The sequence below is a fragment of the Miniopterus schreibersii genome, assembly GCF_964146895.1.
Source record: "Miniopterus schreibersii genome assembly, chromosome: 16".
Classification (NCBI taxonomy): domain Eukaryota; kingdom Metazoa; phylum Chordata; class Mammalia; order Chiroptera; family Miniopteridae; genus Miniopterus; species Miniopterus schreibersii.
The window spans coordinates 28,507,740-28,529,114 of record NC_138116.1 but is presented as its reverse complement, the minus strand read 5'-3'; the positions used below and the strand labels follow the sequence as shown (position 1 = coordinate 28,529,114).

At 49.8% G+C, this 21,375-nt stretch overlaps 1 protein-coding gene across 1 annotated transcript in view; it reads right to left on the bottom strand.

Annotated features, from left to right (window-relative positions):
• Positions 1 to 14,352, bottom strand: part of KSR1 (kinase suppressor of ras 1) — a 143,878-nt gene extending 129,526 nt beyond the window's left edge. Inside the window, 1 exon segment of the mRNA XM_081115643.1 lies at positions 14,040 to 14,352. Within this exon segment, the coding sequence (XP_080971769.1) occupies positions 14,040 to 14,270 (231 nt within the window). The 5' untranslated portion in view covers positions 14,271 to 14,352.
• Positions 14,353 to 21,375: the final 7,023 nt, after the last annotated feature.

Here is a 21,375-nt window from a genome sequence, read left to right as displayed (position 1 = left end):
TCGGGCAGGCTAAATAGCCATCTCAGATGGGTGAATAAAGAAAAGTTAAATTTATTAAAAGGGGATGGGGAATCCAAAGGGAAGGGCTACACAGCACTGAGCCAAAGGGTATTGAGTCCGTGATGGCAGCAAAAATGTATTTGGGACAGTGAAACAAGAAAGAGCACAGAGGAAGCAACAGGAGAGCCCAGGCCGGGCTGCTCTGGCTCCCTGAGGAGTCAGAGAACCAGACAGGTTCCAGGACCTTGGAGACAGGTTCAGGGAGTAAGCCAGGGACAAGCTGCTGCTGCCCATTGCACCCCTGGTTGCAAGTCTCCTGGGGTCCCCTCCGAGGGATGGAGATGGTGCTGGCAGCTCCTCTGGTGGGGAGTGTACACTGGGTCCTTTGTCCTGAGCCTATTTATGTCTTTCTTGGGAATCTTAGGGGAGTATCTCAATAGAATATTCGTCAGCTTTCCAGGTGAGCTCTTTCAGGGTCGTGGTCTCCACTGATTGGTGGGTGCCAGGCTGGGGCTCATTAGTCAATGTATCTGGTCCTGAGGCAGCCACGGTGCCACTAGTCTGGTTTTGCTGCTTTTCTGGGCCTGGAGCTGAAATACAACTGAGGCCTAGATGGTATCTTTAGAGAGGAACGCTCAGGGGGCCTAAACCGCGTGACCAGCGATATGCTAGGGGAGGAAGGTTACCCTGCGGACAAGGTTCTTGTTTTCCCAGTTCCGCCCCTTGCTAGGCATTGGGGACTTCCTGCCCTGGTGAGTCTCTGTACCCTAGTTTCTGTACCTGGCCCATCTAACACCAAGAAGCCAATTAACTCTGGTCAAAGCTGGCTTCAACTCAATGGCATCCAGGCACCGTATAGCTTATGAATCGTCCGGCAGCCTCCAAACAAAACGACAGCCAGTGTCTTCCACCAGGCCCCTTCCCCAGAACTGCCACAGGTCACAGCTCACTCACTAACTGAATACAATCTAGGCCAATCCAATGTTGAGTATCTTGAAGCATCTGTTCAAACCTCACATCCCCTCTCTTTGCCCCACCCTAAGAGAAGACAATGTTGAAAAGCACTATGTTCCCCAAGTCTATATTCCCAACAAGCGTCACAAATCAGAGCCCCCAGTCAGGGAAGATTGGGGCAGGGCAGAGCAGCTTGGTAAGAAGGGGGTTTCCCATGCCTATTTCTCAGTCCTATTTCCCATAAGTGGTGCCTAGATACTCATACCTGGTATTGGTAGCCTCACTTCTGAGCTGGCAACCTCAGTTCCCTGGCAGAGGTCCAGGGTACCCTGGCCTGGCAGGCTGACTGCCAGACCTTACATGAGAGATCTGAGTTTCAGTTAACACAGTGAAAGCGGGCGGCACAGAGCACAGTTTGGCTCAAATCAAGAAACATTTCCCGAGTTCTTGCACACCTCAGGATGCAGAGATGAGTCAGCTGTGCGCCACGATGGGCCTTCATTCACACCTCACTAGCACCTTCTATTGGTTTACTCATCTACAAACTCCCCCACTAAGCTGACGTTCTGATTCACTCTCATATCCTAGAACAGAGGCTAGCACAAAACTGGGGCGCAACAAGTATCTGTTGAACTAGTGCATTAATTCTTTAACATGGCCCAACTTTAGGGAAACAGCCCCAAGCCCCCACCTACCTCCCTGACCTCATGACCAGGCACAGTCCTCATGGAACACCACTTCCCATGGTGCTCCAGGCATGCTGGTTTCCTTTCTGGTCCTTGAACACACCAAGGTCATTTCTGCCTCAGGGCTCTTGCACATGCTGGTCCCTCTGCCTGGAATACTCTTCACCCAAGTTTTCATAAGGCTGATGCCTTTTCACCATTAAGACAGCTCAAATGTCACCTTCTCTGGGAAGGAGGCTTTCCTAACCACCCAATCTAAAGTAGCAATCTTCTTCTCACCCCCTCACTCTAGCCCACTTACAGTTTTCTTTTTCTCAGGCCACTTTTCTCTGTCTACTGGTTTGTTTTCCATCTTTCTCTTTCCATTGAAGGAACCACTCTGTCTGTCTTCTTCACTGCTCTTTTTTTCCAGTACCTAAAACAGTGCCTGGCAAACAGTAGGTACTCAATAAATAGTCACTGAATGAATGGACAGAAGAGATAAATAAATAGCAACTTCAAGATGGGAAATGGTTTGAACACTTTAAATACTTTATCATTTTATTTGGCAATTATAGCTCAATAAAGCTGTTTAAAAAAAAAAAAAAGATGGGAAATGATTTAACAAGGCCAAAAAAGGAGAAAGGCCCAGAGGCCAAAATGGATTGCAAAGAAAATATGAGATATTCACCCAGGAGTACAATTTTTAAGACAGTAATCATTTGCCCTGGCTGGTGTGGCTCAATTGGCTGACTGTCATCCCATGCACCAAAAGGTTGCTGGTTCGATTCCCAGTCAGGGCACATGCTCAGGTTGCAGGTTCACTCCCGGTGCTGGAGGCAATGGATCAATGACTCTCTCTCACATCGATGTTTCTCTCTCCCTCCCTCTCCCTTCCTCTTTCTCTAAAAATCATTAAAAGCATTAAAAAAAAAAAAAAATAGCCATCATTCAAAAAGCATAAAATGGAGAATAGTTCAACTACCATCACAAAAAATATCCATGCTCTTTGACCCAGTAGTTCCATTCCTGGGAATTATCCCAAGGAAATGAATTCAGAACAGGAACAAAAATAAAGAGGCGCCTGTGCAAAGATGATTCCAGTCACGTTGTTTGTAACAGCAGAAATCTGGAAACAACCGAAATGTCCAGTAACAGGGGAAATGCTTTGGCAAATGACAGCATATCCACTGGATGGAGTATCACACATCAATTAAAATGATCAAAAGGAAGGTAATAGAGAAACATGAACAAGTGTTTTTAGAATAATGCTAAATGAAAGGGGGTTAAAAACATATTGAATTGCCAGGCACTGTCCAGCACACCTGTATCTCAGCAACTCCTCACAAGAGTCTAAATAAACCATTCTGATCCCCATCTAACATTTAGTAAGAAAACTGAGGTTCAGAAATCTAAGAATCTTGTCCAAGGTCACGGAGCTGGCAAGGAACAGAGTCAGGATGTGAATGTGACCTCGTCCGCTCAGAGCCCACGCACACCCTGAAGTCCTCACTGCAGCCCTCAACACCTAAGTGCTCGAGACCGTCCTTTCCTGTGATGACATCATGGTTGGGTTTGTGATACGACGCTTCTGAGAATACAGTAAACAGCAAAATAAAACCAACAGAAAAGACAAAGAAAACTACTCCTGCTGGGGGGCAACAGTCCACGGAGAAAAGAAATGAGAGTGGTCGGCAAGACCAGGCTCCAGGAAGGTCAGAGCAGAGCCACGAGAAGAACCACAAAGGGCAAGGACGCCCCTGAGCGGGAGCTGGATCCCATTTCAGGGCTGGCACCACCGAAACGAGGGTGTGCAGGGAGCTCCTGGGAACAGGGTCCGCCTGACTCATTGACTCTTCTCCCAGGGCACACACACAGTGGTGCTCAATAAGTGTTGGCTGAAATACACTCATCTCAGGCCACGTGGATAAAGCAACAAGGAAAGGTATTAGAGGAGACACTGGAGCCGAGGAGAAGAGTGGACTGGACATTGGGACTGTCAGTGTGACTGCAGGGTCTGGTGCCTGCCTCCATTAAAAGCGTGCATCTGGGTCTCAGGCGGGGCTGTGGGAATGAGGAAGGTCATGCCCCATCCCTTGACTCCGCCATCTGAGAACAAGTTTCAGGTGCAGCAGGAGACTCGGCTTACAGAACCATGGCCTTCCTGTAATGTACAGGCTGCCAGAAGCCAAAGAGAGTTTCAGGGGGAAAGTGGAACAGTCACTCATAGGAAGAGGTGTAGAGATTCCTCCCAGTCTAATGGGGCAGGTACAGCTCTGCCTGGAGGCAGAGGGCTGGACTCGAAGACCTCCCCAGGTCACTCTGCTTCCTTGCCACCAACCATCCGGTGCCACCATTCTCAAAATCAGCTACTCAGAGTATAAACACCATGGATGTTTATACTGGCCAGAGCTGGTTACTGCTGAAGCTAGAGGGTCACTCCAAGGGGCTCCATCACACCATTCTCTCTGCTTTTGTACATGTTGGAACATTTCCACAATAGTTTTTTAAAATTGTAAACTCAGACCTAGGCATTTCACCTAAGAATCACCAGGGCCTGGCCTTCTGGAGCCAAAGACTACCAGTCTTTTTTTTTTTTAATTCTTTTTTAAAATATATTTCATTGATTTCAGAGAGGAAGGGAGAGGGGGAGAGAGAGAGAGATAGAAATATCAATGATGAGACAGTCATTGATCAGCTGCCTCCTGCACGTGCCCTACTGGGGATCGAGTCCACAACCCGGGCATGGGCCCTGACCGGGAATCAAACCTCGATCTGGATCATAGGTTGATGCTCAAACACTGATCCACCCCGGCAGGCCACCAGTCTTAAAATAATTATTCTATGCTAATAGACTTTCCAGCTGGGAGAAGAGTTTGCAAATGCAAGTCAGGCAGGACTGACTGGGTTCAAGTCACAAGTTAGTCTCTCCTTAGCTGTGTGACTCTAGGCAAGTCACTGAATCTCTCTGTACCTACTGTAAAATGGGGATAACAATAGAACCTTCTTCACAACGTTATTGTGAGGAGTAAATGCCACATAAACTCCTAACAAGGGGGCCAGGCCTGGAGTAAGCTCACTGTAAAAGTAAAAGTGAGTTATTATGACACATCCATTTTGTAACAGGCAGAAATATTCATTTCGGAAACCACAGGTCCATTTGATCAGTTATCTGGAGAAAATGAAAAGGGGTGGAGCCAGCACTCTATTTCTGAGACCTCAGGCAGTGGCTGGGAGCACACATCTAGGGCACCTAGAGGGGCCCCAGCCAGCCCAGGCCTCCGCTGGCCAAGGGGCTAGAGAGAGCTCCTCCTTTCAAAAAAGCCAGCACCAGAAACAGGAAGCTGCTTCCTTTCCTTTCCATTCTGAGCCAGCATTTCCTTTTTTGTTTTAAAAAGCATTCCTTGTCTGTAGCCCAGCCCTTCCCCTGCCCGCCCTAGGCAGCCCCAGGCTCAAACACAACCACAGACATCTGCATTTCTCTAGGATTGTTTTCTTCCCACCATCGGGGTCAGGAGGTTCCTGGCCGACCCTGAGTGAGCATGCCCTTGGCACCAGGCTAACTGGCACACAAGGCCAGGAGGGGGCAGGAAACAAGGACTACAGGCACAGAGACCTCTCTGGGCACGTTTTCCTCACCTTGTTGGAAGGATTAAGTGAACTATGTCTTTAAGAGCTAGTGTAGTGCCCAGGGCACACTCTGCTTCCCTTGGTAAAGCACCTCCCTCGAGGAAAGGCAACCTTGAACTGCTGGGTAATTGTATGGGGTCACCAGCCTCTTCTCAACCCACCCAATTTAAATTGGAACTTCAAATGGGATCTCAATATTATAAAAACAACAGTACCTGAAACTAAACCTACAATTTCTTGTCTCTTTCCCTCTTTATTGGTTAAGGCAATATTTTCCCAACTATGTTCAGGTGGAAAAAATAAGTTTGGGAACCCTTGCTGCAGGACTTCTCAAAGGCTTTAAAACACTAATCTTCACCTTCAGGAATCTCAAGGGGGAGACGGCTAATGCGGCACATTCTCAACGCCTTGAAGCCCTCTTTCACAAGAGCACCTTGCCGAAGACAGTATGGAAAAGGCTGCATTAAGCCCTTTCAAGGGTGCGGGTCTGGGGAGGGGAGGGGATTCTCAAGACAGTCCCTATGCATGAGAACACATGGGTTACTTTCTAAACAGGACCTGTAACTTTTTTTTTCTGGCCAGCAAAACTGTGTGCACCATGAGTGAAGCTGGTCCTGCTAATCCTTATCAAAACCAAACCCAAATTAACTAAACTAGAACTCAAAACCTCCGGGTGCCTTGCGGAAGCCCAGCCACTCATAAGCAGTTTATCTCATCAGCTTTGCATAAAGCAAAACTCCCCTGATCGACGGTGCAGACTTAAGTCTATAATTTATGCTGTAGGAAAAGTTATTTTTCTCAACCATAGTTGAGCTATTCCATATATTGCGTTATGCTTTCTTTCCCTTTTCTTTTTTTTTAAATTTTAAACATAAGTCTTATTTTATTCTTGCCATTATTCTGAAGGTGGAAAAATGAAAGAGGGGAGAAAAGCAGCAAGGATGACTTTAGCTCCATGACACTGAAAGGCAATCCACCCAGTTAAAATACACTGCCACCCACCAAGGCCAGGAGAACAAATACAGATATATATATATAATGTTTCAATGCAAAGTGGCACAGTTTGAATTAAGACTTTTTCAATGCAGATGAAAAACAGTCATGCCTGGGAATATATGATGAAATATTTTTGATCCCAGAGTATGCCCTTGCAGCTCCACCTGGGGTCTGGAATAGGGGAGAAAGATGCCAGATTAAAAAGTTATATCTTCTAGAAGCAATAATAAACTATTTATAACATTATCTTGACATTGAAACCAACACCAATGTACCATAGTATAGAAGGTAAAACCCACGCAAGTTGAAGACAAACACTGGGCCCCAGAGGAACAGAGGTTCACCCACCCGAGTCCCAGGGGATCTCTCAGAGGCAGGTGAGAAGCCCTTGAAGGTACACATTCAGGGTTGGTTCAAGGACTCAGAGTCCATTCAGGCTGAGCCAGCCCACTGGGCAGACTGGCTTTCAAAAAAGACCCCACCCACAAGATACCTGACACTGCTCCCCAAGAATCTCTCCAGTCCAGAGTCCCTAAAATATTGAGATGGGGCTGGGAAAGCAAACCCATTTGCTTACTCTTGCGGGAAACTCCGAGGCCAAGGACCAAACCCCCCCCCCCAGGAAGGCAGAATGGCCATCAGTCAAGATGTGAGCCCTTAGGTCTGACTCCCAGCTAAGGGCCCCTTTATGAACCACCCGTGTCTTCTCCAATCTTTATTAAGGTTACTCCCTAATATGTATTCCTGGTAAGTCACTTTCCCTTTGCGCCTTTAGTTTCCTCGCCTGCAGAGAGGGCTGGACCAGATGGAAATTCCAAGATCCTTTGTAGCCCTCCTAGGAATCCAGGATTCTACTAAATCAACCCCAAAGCCAAGGCACCCCAAATAACTCTCTAACCCATATTTATGGTTAGTGATGAAACCCAGGCTACAGTTCATTGAGGTGCCTTTCATGAGAAGACCTCATCATATGGCTGTGCACTGCCCAGAAGAGACCAGCCCTGGACACAAAGGACTGACATCTACTCACGCCCCCCCCACCCCACCCCCGCCCCTGGCCTTCCCCTGCTGTCTTGGAGCAAGGAAAGGACCCTCTCCTAATTGGTCAACCCAGGGCTCCCCCTTTGCTGCAGGCAACCACAAAACTAGAACCCACAATCCTTGACACCAGAACCCAGAACCTCAGCCACGGGGGCCATGTCCTGTCTCCTGCTAACACTCCTTGACCTCAGGGTGGACACAGGTGCAGTGGCAAAGGAGGAAATGCCTAGAGGCTGTCATTTTATAAATTCTGACATTCGTGATGGGGAGGCAGGAACATAGGAGCCCCTAAAGATGTTAAAGAAGAAGACTGATGTTAAATGTGTCCACCACTTCAACCCAGCAAATTCCACTTATAGGAATGCACTCATGCACTCCTTGCAACACTTGGCAAGAGCCCAATTGGCCGACAACGGGGAACTGGGTGGACGAATCTGTGGTATGACCACACAAGGCAGCCACTGACAGTGACGCTGCAAGTCTACGTGTACTGATGTAGACAGAAGACATGTCTAAGGCGATGCACACGGTAAGTACATACATTTGTATACAGATGCAGAGGATCAAAACACTGGGAGAATACATACACAATGTTACTCATGTGTGTTCTTTTGCATGTATGTAAAAATACATACAAAACAATTAACTGAAAAACAAAGACATTCCTACCAGGCATGACATTCCAAAGATGCAGAGATTACCTCCCAGAAGCCAAAGACAAAGGTCAGACCTCTCTGGGGGCAACTTTACAATCTTTGCTACATAGGAGGGTTATACTAGTTGGAAATGGAGGACCCCAGATGGCAGAGCCACACATAGGAGTCGCTATCTCTAAGTCTCCGCTTGGAGGACAGCTACCAGGAGAGCAGCCCAACCCAAACTGGACTGTGACATGGGAGAGAAACAAGCTTTTATTCTGGCTTTTTTAAACAATGGACTGAGAATGGGAACACTGGATTAAATTCCCAGACCTACAATGATCGGAGAACTTCATGCTGTTGCATTATGTCAATCGATCAACAAATATGTCCTGCCATTGAAAAAAAAAATCTGAGTAACAATGTGCAATGATCTACATATTTTGCAAACCTAGGTTAAGGTTGTATAGTTAATTCTCAGGAACATACCAAATACTCATGAAAAAAGGATTAGCTCAGAGAGGTGGCACAATGGGTGATTTTATTTTATTTATCCTTATTTTTTATAGTGAACATAGTGTGTTTTATAATATTTTAACAAAGCAGAAAGTTAAAGAATATACTGCTAATCAGAGGAATTATTCAAAAACAATAAGGCAGGTATCCATTAAAAAAATTATGAGTAACTTGATCTCTCGGCAGCTTCTCATTTCTCAGGGGTTGCACCACTTCGCTGCCAGCGACCTGCCTTTGAGCGTGTGCTGGGCTGCACTTTAGGGAAGCAGCCCCGGGCCTGAGCTCAGAGGCTGCACAGCGTGGGGTGGCCACCTGTAGGCCTAGTTATCTGGAATTGAACCCAGTGCCCCTACGCGGGCCCTTTTTGTTCTTGGCCACTTCCTTGGTCTCAGCAGCCATGACCCTGACCAGAATTCCCCACCATGGTTTCTAGAGGCAATTGGGAAGTTCCAAACATGAGATCTGAAGACCAGTCAACCCACGTTCAACCATCTACCCACTAAGTCTCTTAATCCCTCTAAGCCACAATGTCCTTATCTGCAAAGTGGGGATAAAACCTCATAGGGTCCTTGTGAGTGTTAAATGGGGCAACACATGCCAAGAGCCTAGCAAAGCAGTCAACACAGACCAGGTGACTAAGAATGTCTCTTGTCCCTGATCTGCCCTCACTGCACAAAAGTCAATCCCATAACCCCTAAGGCCCCTGTGCAGCCTTCCCTCTGAACTAAATGTAGGAAAAGATTCTAAACAGCCGACTCTGAAAGGATGCCCTTATTAAAAAGCACAGCTTAGGGAACTTGGCTACAGATTTTGTTACTTCCCTCCACTACCAAGGACCAGGGCCTCTGCAGCCCTTCTCCAGACCACAGCCAGCAAGCAGGGCCAGCACACTGGTGGCAGGGAATACAGCTGTCCTGGACTGTGAGCCAACCCAGAGGAGGCATTGCCATCACTGCCCTTGGGCTCCTGGCACTCACACTAACCTGGGCTGCAGATCTGATAAGGCCTCCCTCCGGCACCACCCAGCCCTCTCCAGTCTCAGGGAAACTGTAGGTCCCTCTCCAGGCCACCTCCGAGGGATGCTGGTGGCAAGTTTCATCAAGGAAACAGTTGCCAAGACAAAAGCTGACACCAAAGGGGACAGTGCCCAGCTCTGCACCTCTTCAGGGATTGCAGGAGTTAAAACCTCCAGCACGCAGTTAAAACTATGGTGATGGAGAGGAAGCAAGAAAGGCCATACTCCATGCAGTGGCTGGGTGGGGAAAGGGAAACCAGGTTTCGCTCTCAGTTCTGCCAGGGACCTGTGACTTGGGACAAGTCACCACCAAGACTGGGAATATTTCTCATAAAACCAGGAGGTTGGACTGGCCAACAGTTCAGTCACATTCCCAATTCCTAAGCACTCTCAGCAAGCCAGGGTACTGGAGTTGCTCCTGCTTGCCTGCCTGGCTCCCCCATTAGACTGAGAGTGTCCCCAAAGACCTAGAGAGCATCCTATCTACCTCAGAATCCCTGCCAGGGTGGCTGTTGCTAGGAGTTCAGCAGGCAAATCAGTAATAACTGAAGGTTTGTACAGTGACTACATCCCCATGACTGCCCCAAAGACCTGATCTGTGGGGACAGATGGCACCCCTTTCCTTTCCCAGTAGTTCCACTATCCACATGATCTGAGGAGCAGGGGGAGGGGCCACAGGAACAGCTCAGGCCCTCCACACAGCAGGGGTCTGACCTCAGCCACAACTGAGCTGAGTGAAGGTCAAGTCTCCCTGATCTTCCCAGTAGCAGCAGGGCATCCGGTTGCCTCGTGGGGACTCCTCAGGGAAGTGGTCGGCTGCCCAATGTCCCCTCCCGAGCAATGCAAATGGGAAAGGTCCTCTGGAGACCCTTTCTCCAGGTCAGTCTTTTTAGGAGGGATTTTTCTCCAGAAGAGCACAAGGCAGGGAGACTCAGTGTGGCGAGGCCTGTCTCTGGAAAGTACTAGTAGGCTGACAGAAAAGGGAAAAGTTGCGGTGTCCACAAAACATGAATCCCCATGAGGTGCCACTGCCTCCCCAGTGCCCGACACAGACTCGGCCCAAACAGGATGAATAAATGAGGGAATGAACTGTTGTGAGGCACATCCAGGGAATGAGAACATTCTATCCTGCCTCAGTGGACTTCTAAGCACCCTAGGAGGGTCTGCTGGACCAATGGGGCACCAGGTTCTGCTGGGAGGAAGCAGCCTCACTTCTGTTTACAGATTCAGACTCAGGGTTCAGATTGTCTCTCTCTCTCCCCTTCCCAAGTAGAGAAAAACTGTGTGTGTGACAAACACTGGTGGATTTCCAGGGAATCTCATCAGACTGAGAAGGGTCCAGCACACTGGCTGGCAGGTAGGAGGCAAATATTAAACCTGGGTTCCTTCCACTCTTTTGAATCCAAACTGGACCACTACACGGAGAAAGTCATCACAGGCAGCCAGACATGCTGACTCCCCACACACGGCCACAGTCTGCAACCTCAGGCACCAGCAGCCGGGCCCAGCATCAGGGACTCCCAGGGGCATCTCACGTGCTTTCCTCCACTGAGCGCTCATTTAGCGAGGGCCAGAGTGGGCTGCAGTTCCTAAGATCCTGGGAGAAGCCTGGAGCGGTTGCGAAAGCCAAGCCCTCCGGTCTACCCCTTCTTCAAAAGCTAGGAATCCAATGTCGCAAGCACTGTCTCTGGGGGCCCTGCCCTGGTATGTGAGAGGAGACTGCAGAACAGGAATGAAAACCAGAGTGGATATCATCAACTGTCCCGTGTGACCTCACCACATGCTGCTGGGATGGTTTCCTAACCTGTGTCACCCACTTCTAAGAGCCAGCTATAGAAGTAGCTCCCCCCAAAGGTGACCTGTGGTATGAATGCCATTGGGCCCTCACTAGGAAAAGGTTATAAACAGAATCTCTTAGTAGAAAGAATGCGAACTTACAGACTCACAACAACACTGCAGTTTCAAGCAGTCTCACCCCTGTTTTGCAGATAAGGAAGCTTGAGATCCAGAAGTCTTGGGACTTGCCCAAGGTCACACAGACAGAACCCAGACCCGAAATCAAAGCTGAGGGTTTTTCCCTTTGCCACACTGTCCCTATCATCAGGATTCTTAGAGTAATAAACTTTCCCCCTATTTTATCAGTTCAGTAAATCTGGACTTTAGGACCATTCTTAAGCAGGGAATTATTCTTTTTTTCTTGTTAGTCTTTTTCATGTTAGAAAATTAAATGTATTGGGTTAATATTTATTGGTTAATAACATAAATTTCATGTATACAACTTTATAACATCTGTATATTATGTGCTCACTACCCCGTGTCACCTTGTATTTGACCGCCTTTACCCTCTTTGCCCTCCCCCCACCCCCTTCCTCTCTGGTACCCACCATTCCGTTGTCTGTATCTATGAGTTTGGTCTTTTGTTTATTAAACAGGAATATTCTTAAACAGGGGTGTGTATAACAAACATTGATTCAACCCAATTGAGGCCCCTTCACTAAACCACAGGAGTCCGCAGAGATGCCCTCTGGCCTCCCTGTTCAAGTGAGGAGGGTGAGGCCTCTGGGGTGAAGTGGTTTGACCAAACTTAGCTCCTCCTGTCTAAAGCCCCATCCCCCAAAACCACCACGGTCCAGCCTTTCCATGGAGTAGGGTGGACCCAAATCCACAAGACAACGGAGAAGAAAGGGAGCTGGGTATTGGTTCCAGTTTACCCTGCAAATCCCTTTTGGGCTTGGGATGGGTTTCTGGCTGCCTAGTTGGATCAATAAACCAATAAACACTCAGGAGGAAGGCCACTGAATAAACCAGCTCAGAAACCCAAACAGCTGGATGCTCTGGGGTGTCGGGATGCCACACCTTGGTTAAAATGAGTAAAGTCAGGGTACCATGAGGGCAAAGCACCATTTCCAGAGAACAAACAGCAAATGGTTCTCCTGTATCCACTCTGAGAACCAGGAGCACTTCAGAGCGACATGGGGACAATCCGAGAGAGGCTAGCACAGAGAACACTCTCTCACCCGAACGACACAGCAGTCCAACCAGACACAGGCTGCTGGACAAGGACCCCTCCCCTCCCAGAACTAAGCCACATAGCCGCCTTATTGTGTCGGTTTAAAAACTGAACTACGCTGGGCAAAAAACACACTCGGCTGTGTTCAAGAAACCAGCATCTCTTGCCACTTGGAAAACAGCAGCATGCCTGCAGAAGGGACAGTTGTGCAGAATGTTGTTGGTTGCTTTGTTTTTTAAGCAAAACCCTGGTCAGTACTGCTATAGCAACTGTAACAAAAGTTATAATAGCCAGCACTGATTGCATGTTTCCAGTGTCCCTGGTTTTATAGCTTTTAAGAAAATAAAACTGGAGAGGAGTCACCCCTGAGCATTCTGGATCAAACAGGGATTCAGGTTTATGGTGTGCACAGAGGATTGGGTCTTGTAATAATTACAAATCACCGCTGGCCCTATGACAGCTGGCAGAGGCAATGAGTAATAAAGGGAGGGGAGGAGGGATGAGAAATTAAGATTCTAATAAAACAAAACATCCCCAGATCTGCAGAAGACCAGATGTGCAATGCAAGGTGGAGCCCCTTCTTCAAGTCGGAGTTAGTTATTAACTGGTCTCTGGATTCCACAGCGTCCCCAGCCTCTGGACAAAAGCAAGTTGGGAATACACCAATTTCCCTCTATTGTGTATGGGGGAGGGGGAGACTCCCCCTTCTGAGAACCTAACAACTCTTTTGGCTGCTTCTTCCAAATCTTTTTAATATTGCACTTCCCAGCTATAATCTGAGAGAGGAGGGCAGCATCTCTTATTTCTTCTTTACACTGGAAGCTGTCTCCACCAGAAGCCTTTAAATAGTGTCACCTTCTCACCAAAGGCTTGTTCCCCAGCATAATCCTTCCTAAACCGAAATGCAATGTCTGGGGGGAGCCGGTGGGTAATTACATCTCGAGCAGTGGAACGCTGTGGCAGTGCGAAAGGAAAGTACCAAATGCCTGAAGAGCAAAACTGCAGTTTCAGCAAACACTTTTTTTGAAAGGCGGCACACAAGAACCTGGAGGAGAGGGAGGGAAGGAAGGGGCAAGACAGCCGGGGGCGTGAGCGAAAGCAGAGAACCACGGGGCTCTGCTCACACCTCAGGGGGACCTCCCCCCGCCCCGTCACCCCGGCCCACGGCTCAGTCACACAGGGAAAAGTCCAGCGTGTGACTCAGTGGGAGCACGACTCCTGCGGACCGACAAGCTAGAAATGGGGTGGGGGGCGGAGATGGAGAGGCGGGGGCTGTGGGAGCGCAGCCCACCCCGCCCACGGGCTCCCCGAGCCTCCATCCCAGTTCCCACCCCGCCCCTCCCCCCAACGCCCGCCCAAGGTGAGGGGCTGGTCCCGGGTCCTCAACCTGCCGCATCACCGAATGGAGGAGGGGGGAAGCCTCCAACAGGGCAACCGGGGCTCAAGGATGCAACTAGGAAAGGGGCGAACATTAGCACGGAGGGGGGTACTAGGGGCCGCTCCCCGGGCCGCCGACCCCTCCCTCTTCGGGCCCAGCCCCGGTGCCCGACCTCCCGCGCCGCCGACCGCCTCACCTCCAGGGTCCGGATCTCCTGCTGGGTGAGGTCGTTGGACACCGCGCACTTGGTGCGCAGCCCGCGCAGGCTGCCGATGGAGATATCGATGAGCTTCTGGAGCTGCCCGCACTGCTGCAGCGCCCGGCTGGCCGCGGCTCCGGCACCCCCCTCCGCGGCCGCCGCGGCGCCCCCGCCGCCGCCCTCCTTCTTCTCCCCCATCGCCGCCGCACGCTGTGCCGCTCTATCCATTCCTCGGCATCGGGGCCGCGGGGTGGCCGAGGCGGGGAGCCCGGGGGCGCGGGCTCGGAAGGGAATCCCCGAGCCGGGAGGGCTGCTCGAGGAGCGCCCCTCGGTGCTGCCGGAGCCGGGGCGCGAGTAGAGCCGGCGACCGAGCCCGCTGCTCCCACCGCCCAGCCGCGGCAGCAAAGCGAAACCCGCGGCGACCCGACGGCTGCGGCTCCCAGAGCCTTTAAGTGGCAGCAGGGGCCGGGTCAGGGCAGCTGGGCATGCTGGGACTTGTAGTCCGCGCCGCGCACCTGCCTCCCGGCCCGCGCCTCTGGGCCCCCGCCCGCGCCCCGCGCCCCGCGCCCAGCGCTCCCGGCCTTCCCCCCTGATGTGGACGCAGGCGACGCGGGAGCGACCGCCTCTGTGTCCCCGGAGTGGCTGCTCCGCGTCGACTCCTCCCCCGGGCGCCTAGAGCCTGGGAGCCCGGTCTCCCCGCCCACCCCTGTTCCCCCCACGCCCGCCTCCAGCCTAGGGGCTTCCCGCGACCCCCGGATGGGGCGGGGCAGGGGCCGAGTGCTCCTTGGAGCCCGGGAGGTTTTGCATCCTTCCATTCCTCAGCCGCAGCCAAACCCTGGAAGATGGGGACAGTGGAGGTTCCAGAATTTCTATGTGGGTTTTAGGGGCCGCCATCTAGTGGGAAGGGGCCTCAAGTGCTCGTCCTGTAGCCTGTTCGCAAAGCACGGGACTCCGATTGTCTGTGCCAAAAGAAATAAATACTCAGGCATGGTGGAGGACCGAAGGGCTTTCTTCTGGATGCTTTTCACCCGCCAAAATAAGTGTCCCATCCCTCTGCCACCCCCGACCAGCCAGACAGCCCAGACTGGGGCGGCACATTGACTTGTCCTGTGCTGTGAGCGCCCGAGAGCCAGCGCCTGGTTTCAGATTCAGTCTCTAGTGCAGTCTCGTCGCCGGACTTTGGGCCAAGTTAGCTCACCTCTGAGTGTCTGAGTTTTCCCATCAGTAAAGCTGGGGTGATAACGGTGCCTTCCCACAGGATTCACATGAAGAACGAGTTAATGTGTGTACAGTAGGTAGATTGGTTGCTGCCACATGTAGTCACTGGATAAATGGTAGCAATTATTATCCAACCTTAGATCTCCTAAACATGGCCCCAGACAGGAGCGGTGGGCATGGGTGCAGTACTGCTCTTGGACTGGTACTTCTGTGCCTCCAGCATTCAAACTCCAACCCATCCCTCACCCTCACCCTCCCACCTCCTACCAGTTCACATGTGCTCTCTTTATCTGGCTAAACTGAAAAGCCAAAACACTGATCAAAGGTCCCATATATCCATACTTCTAATATCTGCCAAACAGAGGAACTATCTCTCTTCTGAATTTTCTCCTGTAAGCTCCTTGGCTGCCCACGTGGCTGGCTAAACTATCTTTGTATCCTTGTCAGAGACCCAAATACAGTGCATGGCACACAGTAGGAGCTCTGTAAAGTTGTGCAACCCATTCCGTAAGTTTGTTTCTCCTAGCCTAATAGGTTCCCTCTATCTTGACCTCCCCCCCCCCTTTTTTTAGAACAAGGATTGCACAGGAGGTAGGGTCCCAGCCTTCTATTTCCACCTAAGCTACACATATAGTCAGTACTGGCTAGCAGTTTATATGACACCTTCCTTTAAGGTCATTTGAAATTTTGAAATAAATATTAGTTCTGTGAAACAAAACCATGATAGCTTTAAAATGTCCTTTGGCAAACTAACCCCTCCTCTGGAGATTTTCTGAAACACAAGGGTCTTCCTTCCCAGTTCCTCCCCAATTCCTGACCCTGCCCACTAAGAATCATTGATCCAATCATCAGGACTCTCTGTGCTGTATCTATGAAGCCCCCCAACCCTGACTGTTCCCTTAACTTCACCCCCATGCAACAGAGTAATAACTGCCTTGAAAGAGAAACTGCTTGATAGCAGTTCTCAGACTTGACAGTGGATCAAAATCTCCCGGAGGGCTCCTTGATACGGAGTGCTGGACCCCACACGCAGAGTTCCCATTCAGCAAATTGAGGACAAGGCCGGAGAATTTGTGTTCTAACAAGTTCTCGGGGGATGCCGAAGCTGCAGGTCTGGGGGCCGAACTTTAAGAAGCTTTGGTGCAGAGGAAGGTCAGGCAGGTAGGTTCACAGTGCAGTTTAACTGGTTTAGAACCTTCATCTCTTCAGTAACCAGAGCTGCCAGGCTTGAGTGACCGACACACTAACTCAATTCACCAGAGATTTTCTGATTAAGTGCCCATTTATGCATTTGCATCAAACTTGTAATTGCCACAGGGACCTGGTCAACACATTTTTCCCCAGGGCCAATTTATGTGGGAAGCCATATCCTGAGAGGACAAATGCCCGCCTGTGGCATCCACACCTACCATGCCACCATGGCAATGGTGTCAGAGCTGAGACTGGACAAACCCTCGCTCCCTGGCTGTTCTCCTACCAGGCTCCATGCAGCCAGTGCCTCTTCTGTGGACACTGTCTTACTTCTGATTTGTTGAAAGCATTCAGTAAGCCACTGCTTTTCTTCCCACTTCATCTCAGACACACTCCAGCCTTCTCCACTGGGTTTGGGTGTCCCATCAGCCACACGTTTACAGAGCTGCCTCTTGGAGATGCAAAAAGCAAAGACTTTTAAATAACCCCTTCATTCATCCTTTTAACATTCACTAGGTATTCATTAAGTGTCTACTTACATGGCGGGCCTCTGTTTCTGGGCTCTGAGAAACAGTAGTGAACAAAACCAGGAATTTATATTCTGGTGAGAGAAGACAGACAGTAAACAAATAAGAATGCACAGGATATTAGGTGGTAAGAGGTGCTATAGCAGAGCAGAAAGTAGGGAAGGGGGACAGGAAGTGCAGTGTTTGCAACTTTCAATAGAGCTGTTTTAGAGAGTGGGGTTCTCAGCTCTGTCCCTGGATTGCTGTCTGACTTTGGACAAGTCTTCTAATCTCATAGTCTCTTCTCCTCATTTGCAAGATGCAGATTATACGTTTGAGGATGATCGGAGATGATCATGCAACATTGACATATTTCTTTTTCTTTTCTTTTTTTAAACATATCTTTATTGATTTCAGAGAGAGGAAAGGAGAGGGAGAGAGAGATAGAAATAGAAACATCAACGACGAGAGAGTCATTGATCGAGCCCGCAACCCGGGCATGTGCCCTGACCGGGAATTGAACCCTGATCGCCTGGAACCTAGGTCAATGCTCAACCGCTGAGCCACGCCCGGCCGGGCTATTTCTTTTTATTTATTTGATAAATGCCTACTATGTGCCAGGCACTGTTCCAAATACCTTACTTAACCCATTGAACTAATGTTAGTTCTTTGCCTTCCCCACCTTCCAGAGTGACTCTCTTCTAGTTAGGTGAATTCATCTATTATGTGTTGGTTCTTAGGTTCAACTTCAGCTTCAGGTTCTTGAGATTTTCTGTGGCATCCTCTGTGCAGAAAGTTGGCTCCTTCTCTCCTTCTTCCCCTCTGCTTCAGACACCTCCAGTGTCGTGTCTCTAAGTTTTCCTGGGGTGGACTCCCCTGCCTGATCTCAGTGCCACAGTAGCCATGCAGCATGTTCGTGTTCATGTTCCATGCTTCACAAAAATGAAAAGGGTACCCACCACCTGTCAGGCTCTGGGATAGGCCCAGAGTGAAGGAAACCAAGATCTTATTCACGGTAACAAACATGAGAATAGAGACAGAAACTTAACAAGTCAACAAATACAGCACCAAAATAAATTCAGAGAATGGTAAGTGCTATGAAGAGGGCAGGGCAAAGAGTGATAGCAAGTTCCCCGGGAGATAAGGTGCTTCAGTAGATGACGTGGTCAGAAAAGTACTCCCTGACTGATCATTGAACAAGATCTAAGATCTAAACAAAGAAAAGGAGCAAGCCTTATGGAGCTCTCAGAAAGGGGCATTCTAGGCAGTGGGAACACCACGTGCAAAGGCCCTGAGGCAGGAACAACTTGGCACACTCCAGGAACAGAATGAAGGCCAGTGTGGCTACAGTGTAATGAGAGAGAACAGGGGTTGGAGATGACGTAGGATTGCTGGGCAAGGGCCAGATAAAGTAGGACATAGGCAGGAAGTTTGGATTTTTCTCTAAGTCTTTGTTACTCCTAGTGTGGTCCAAGATCACTGCATTGCCTGGGAGCTTGTTAAAAATGCAGCATCTCGAGCCCCTTCCCAGATCAACTGAATCACAACCTGGATTTTAGCATGAACACCTTATGATTTGAATGTATGTTAAAGTTTTAGAAGCATAACTCTCTAAGTACTGTACATGGAAAGAAAGCTACACTCCTTGCCAGGGAAGTGTTTTGAAAAGATCCCTCTGGCCACCATGTGGAGAGCGGATGGTAGAGAGGCAGGGCAGAAACAGGGGCCTGGTTTCTAAGGCTGCTGTTGTGGCCAAGGCGAGGAGCAGGAGCGGGAGCTGGTGGGAGGACAGGCGATGGAGAAAGAAAGGGGGGGGAGGACGTGTTTCAGAGACAGAGTCAACGGGACAAGCCGGTGGGTTGAAAGTGGAAGGAGGAAAGAAATGATTTTAGCCATCCTGGCCGTATTGCCTCTACTCCTGCAAAGATAAAGCAGGGCACTGCGGGAGGAGCCCTAACCTGCAGTCAGGTGTGGCCACACCCTCACGTGCCACAGTCCCTCTCACCCCATTCCCATCTCCACCCCAGGCATCATCTCAGGACTCAGCAGGTTTCTCTTAGAACCTAGGACAGTGCAGGAGAAGCTTCGGTTCCAGGGATTTCACCTTTAGTTAAATTGTCCAGGAAATGCGTGGAGTCGTGCTGGGAATATGCACTCTACTATTATTACACACATCTATGCTCACTCACTCAGCAAATATTTACTGAGCCCCTAATATGTGCTCAGCACTATGCTAGACTGAGGATAGAGCAGTAAATGGTACATTAAGAGACTTTGATTTGAGCTCAGAGTAACGTGTGTTGTCTTCTAAGACCCTTCTCACGTTGCTCAGCAGCTAGGAAACCCCTTGCGTTCCCCATTGATTGCAGAGTGAAGTGTGGATTCCTGAGCAAGGCCCACGAGGCCCTTCACTCCCTGGCCCTGCCGACCTCTCTAAGCTCCTTTGCTACTCAAGGCTTTTTTGAGTCCACGTCCCAGTTTAAAAATCTGATGAGCCCGGCCAGGCGCGGCTCAGCGGTTGAGTACCAACCTAGGGCCCAGGCGATTGCAGTTCGATTCCCGGTCAGGGCACATGTCCAGGTTGCAGGTTCGATCCCCAGTCGGGGACGTGCAGGAGGCAGCCGATCAATGACGACGCTCTCATCATTGATGTTTCTATCTCTCTCTCTCTCTCTCTCTCTTCCTTCCCCTCTCTGAAATCAATAAAGATCTATTTTAAGAAATAAATTTTAAAAATCTGATGAAAATAAAAAGTGTCTCTCCAGAAAAGAGTAACAAACACACTCACAATTGTGATACGACTTCAGCAGGGTTGTAGGCCCCCTTGTAGGTATCTGTGAACCCCAGGACTATAGACAAGATTAGGATCCCTGCCTCACTGCTGGTCCCTGCTGCCTTTATTCAACAATCCCGGGCCACCCTGTGGAGTGTCCCGTCACCACGCCTTCGCTCGGACACTGCTGCCTCCTCTCCGCCTCCCCACACGCCCTTCTACTCAACCCGTAGATCTGGTTCACACGCCCCCACGTCCCACTCACAACAGGATCAGTCTTTCTAACTTCCATTGTCCCAGAGAACTTTGCACACGTCACATATTGGGGGTTTTCTCCCTGCTTGTTTCCCTAATGGGATAGTGAACTTCTTGGACTCACATAGACTTTATATAATCCAGGAAAAGTTTTTACCTCTCCAGGCTTAGTAATCTCCCCCTCAAGGGTGGCTGAGTGGAATAAAGTGAATAAAGTAGATAAGCCTGGCTCGCGGCAGAGCTTAACACGTTTCAATAACCAAATGATGGATTGCATTTGTTTTCCAGAGTTTTGTTTTTCTACTTGATTTTAGACAGAGAGGAAGGGAGAGGGAGAGAGAGAGAGAAACACTGATGTGTGAGAGAAACATCAATCATTTGCCTCCATACATGCCCCGACCAGGAATCAAGCCCGCAACCTGGGTATGTGCCCTGACTAGAAATCAAATCACGGCCCTTTTGTGCAACCAACTGAGCCACACCGGCCAGGGCAATGGATTGCATTTTACAAGCAAAGAAACCAGGGTCTCTCTAGAAGGATACTGGCCCCTGAGTGGCTTAGCTGCTCATTCTACAAGACACACCACCACCAACTGTGCAGTGTGGTCAGAACTAGCTCTGGGTCAGGTCCTAGGAAGGAGCCAAGTGGAAAAATGGCCTCTTGGCCTTAAAACTGAAGATACCCATGTTGTCATGGGCTTTTTCAGGCAACCTGGCAGGAGAGAACTTCTCTGGGAGATGCAGGGAGGAATCGATCCAGGGAAAGCCAGGACGCAATGTGGGCACTCTTTGCTCCCAGGTACCTCTTCCAAACCACTTACCCTCCTCCACTTTCAAGCCCTTGCCCTTCTGAAGCCATCAGGGTCCACCATGCACTCCCCCACTTTGTGGTTTTTTTGTACCAGTCTCCCAATCACCTCAACTCTTTCGCTATGGGCTCCAGCTTCCTCTCCACCCTGTGCTTCATCAAAACCTCCCATCCATTGTCATTCTCATCTTTTCCACCATCACGGGCTCATGGCCTTCCCTCCCTCCTCACCCCATGTAGATTCCCTGCTGCCTTGTGACCATCGCTCCATAGCCAAACCCCTCAATAAACTTGCCCCTTTCCCCACCATATGATCCTAAGGCCTGGCCCTCGTAAGACCCAACACTTCGGCTTCTTCAGGCCTGCTCCAGAGCAGCTGAACGACGCTGGAGAAAAGCACACAGCCCTGCAGTTGGGTTGTTCTTTAAATTCATGACCACAAACCTCAAATTGGCACTCCTCACGCCTGGCAAGCCTAAGAGCCTTTCCTAGAAAGTTCACTTTCCTGTTCTCAGAGGTGGCTATTTCATACTTTCTTCTAGCTCTACAAACTGCCCTGCCCTCCTCGCCCTTCACCGAGAA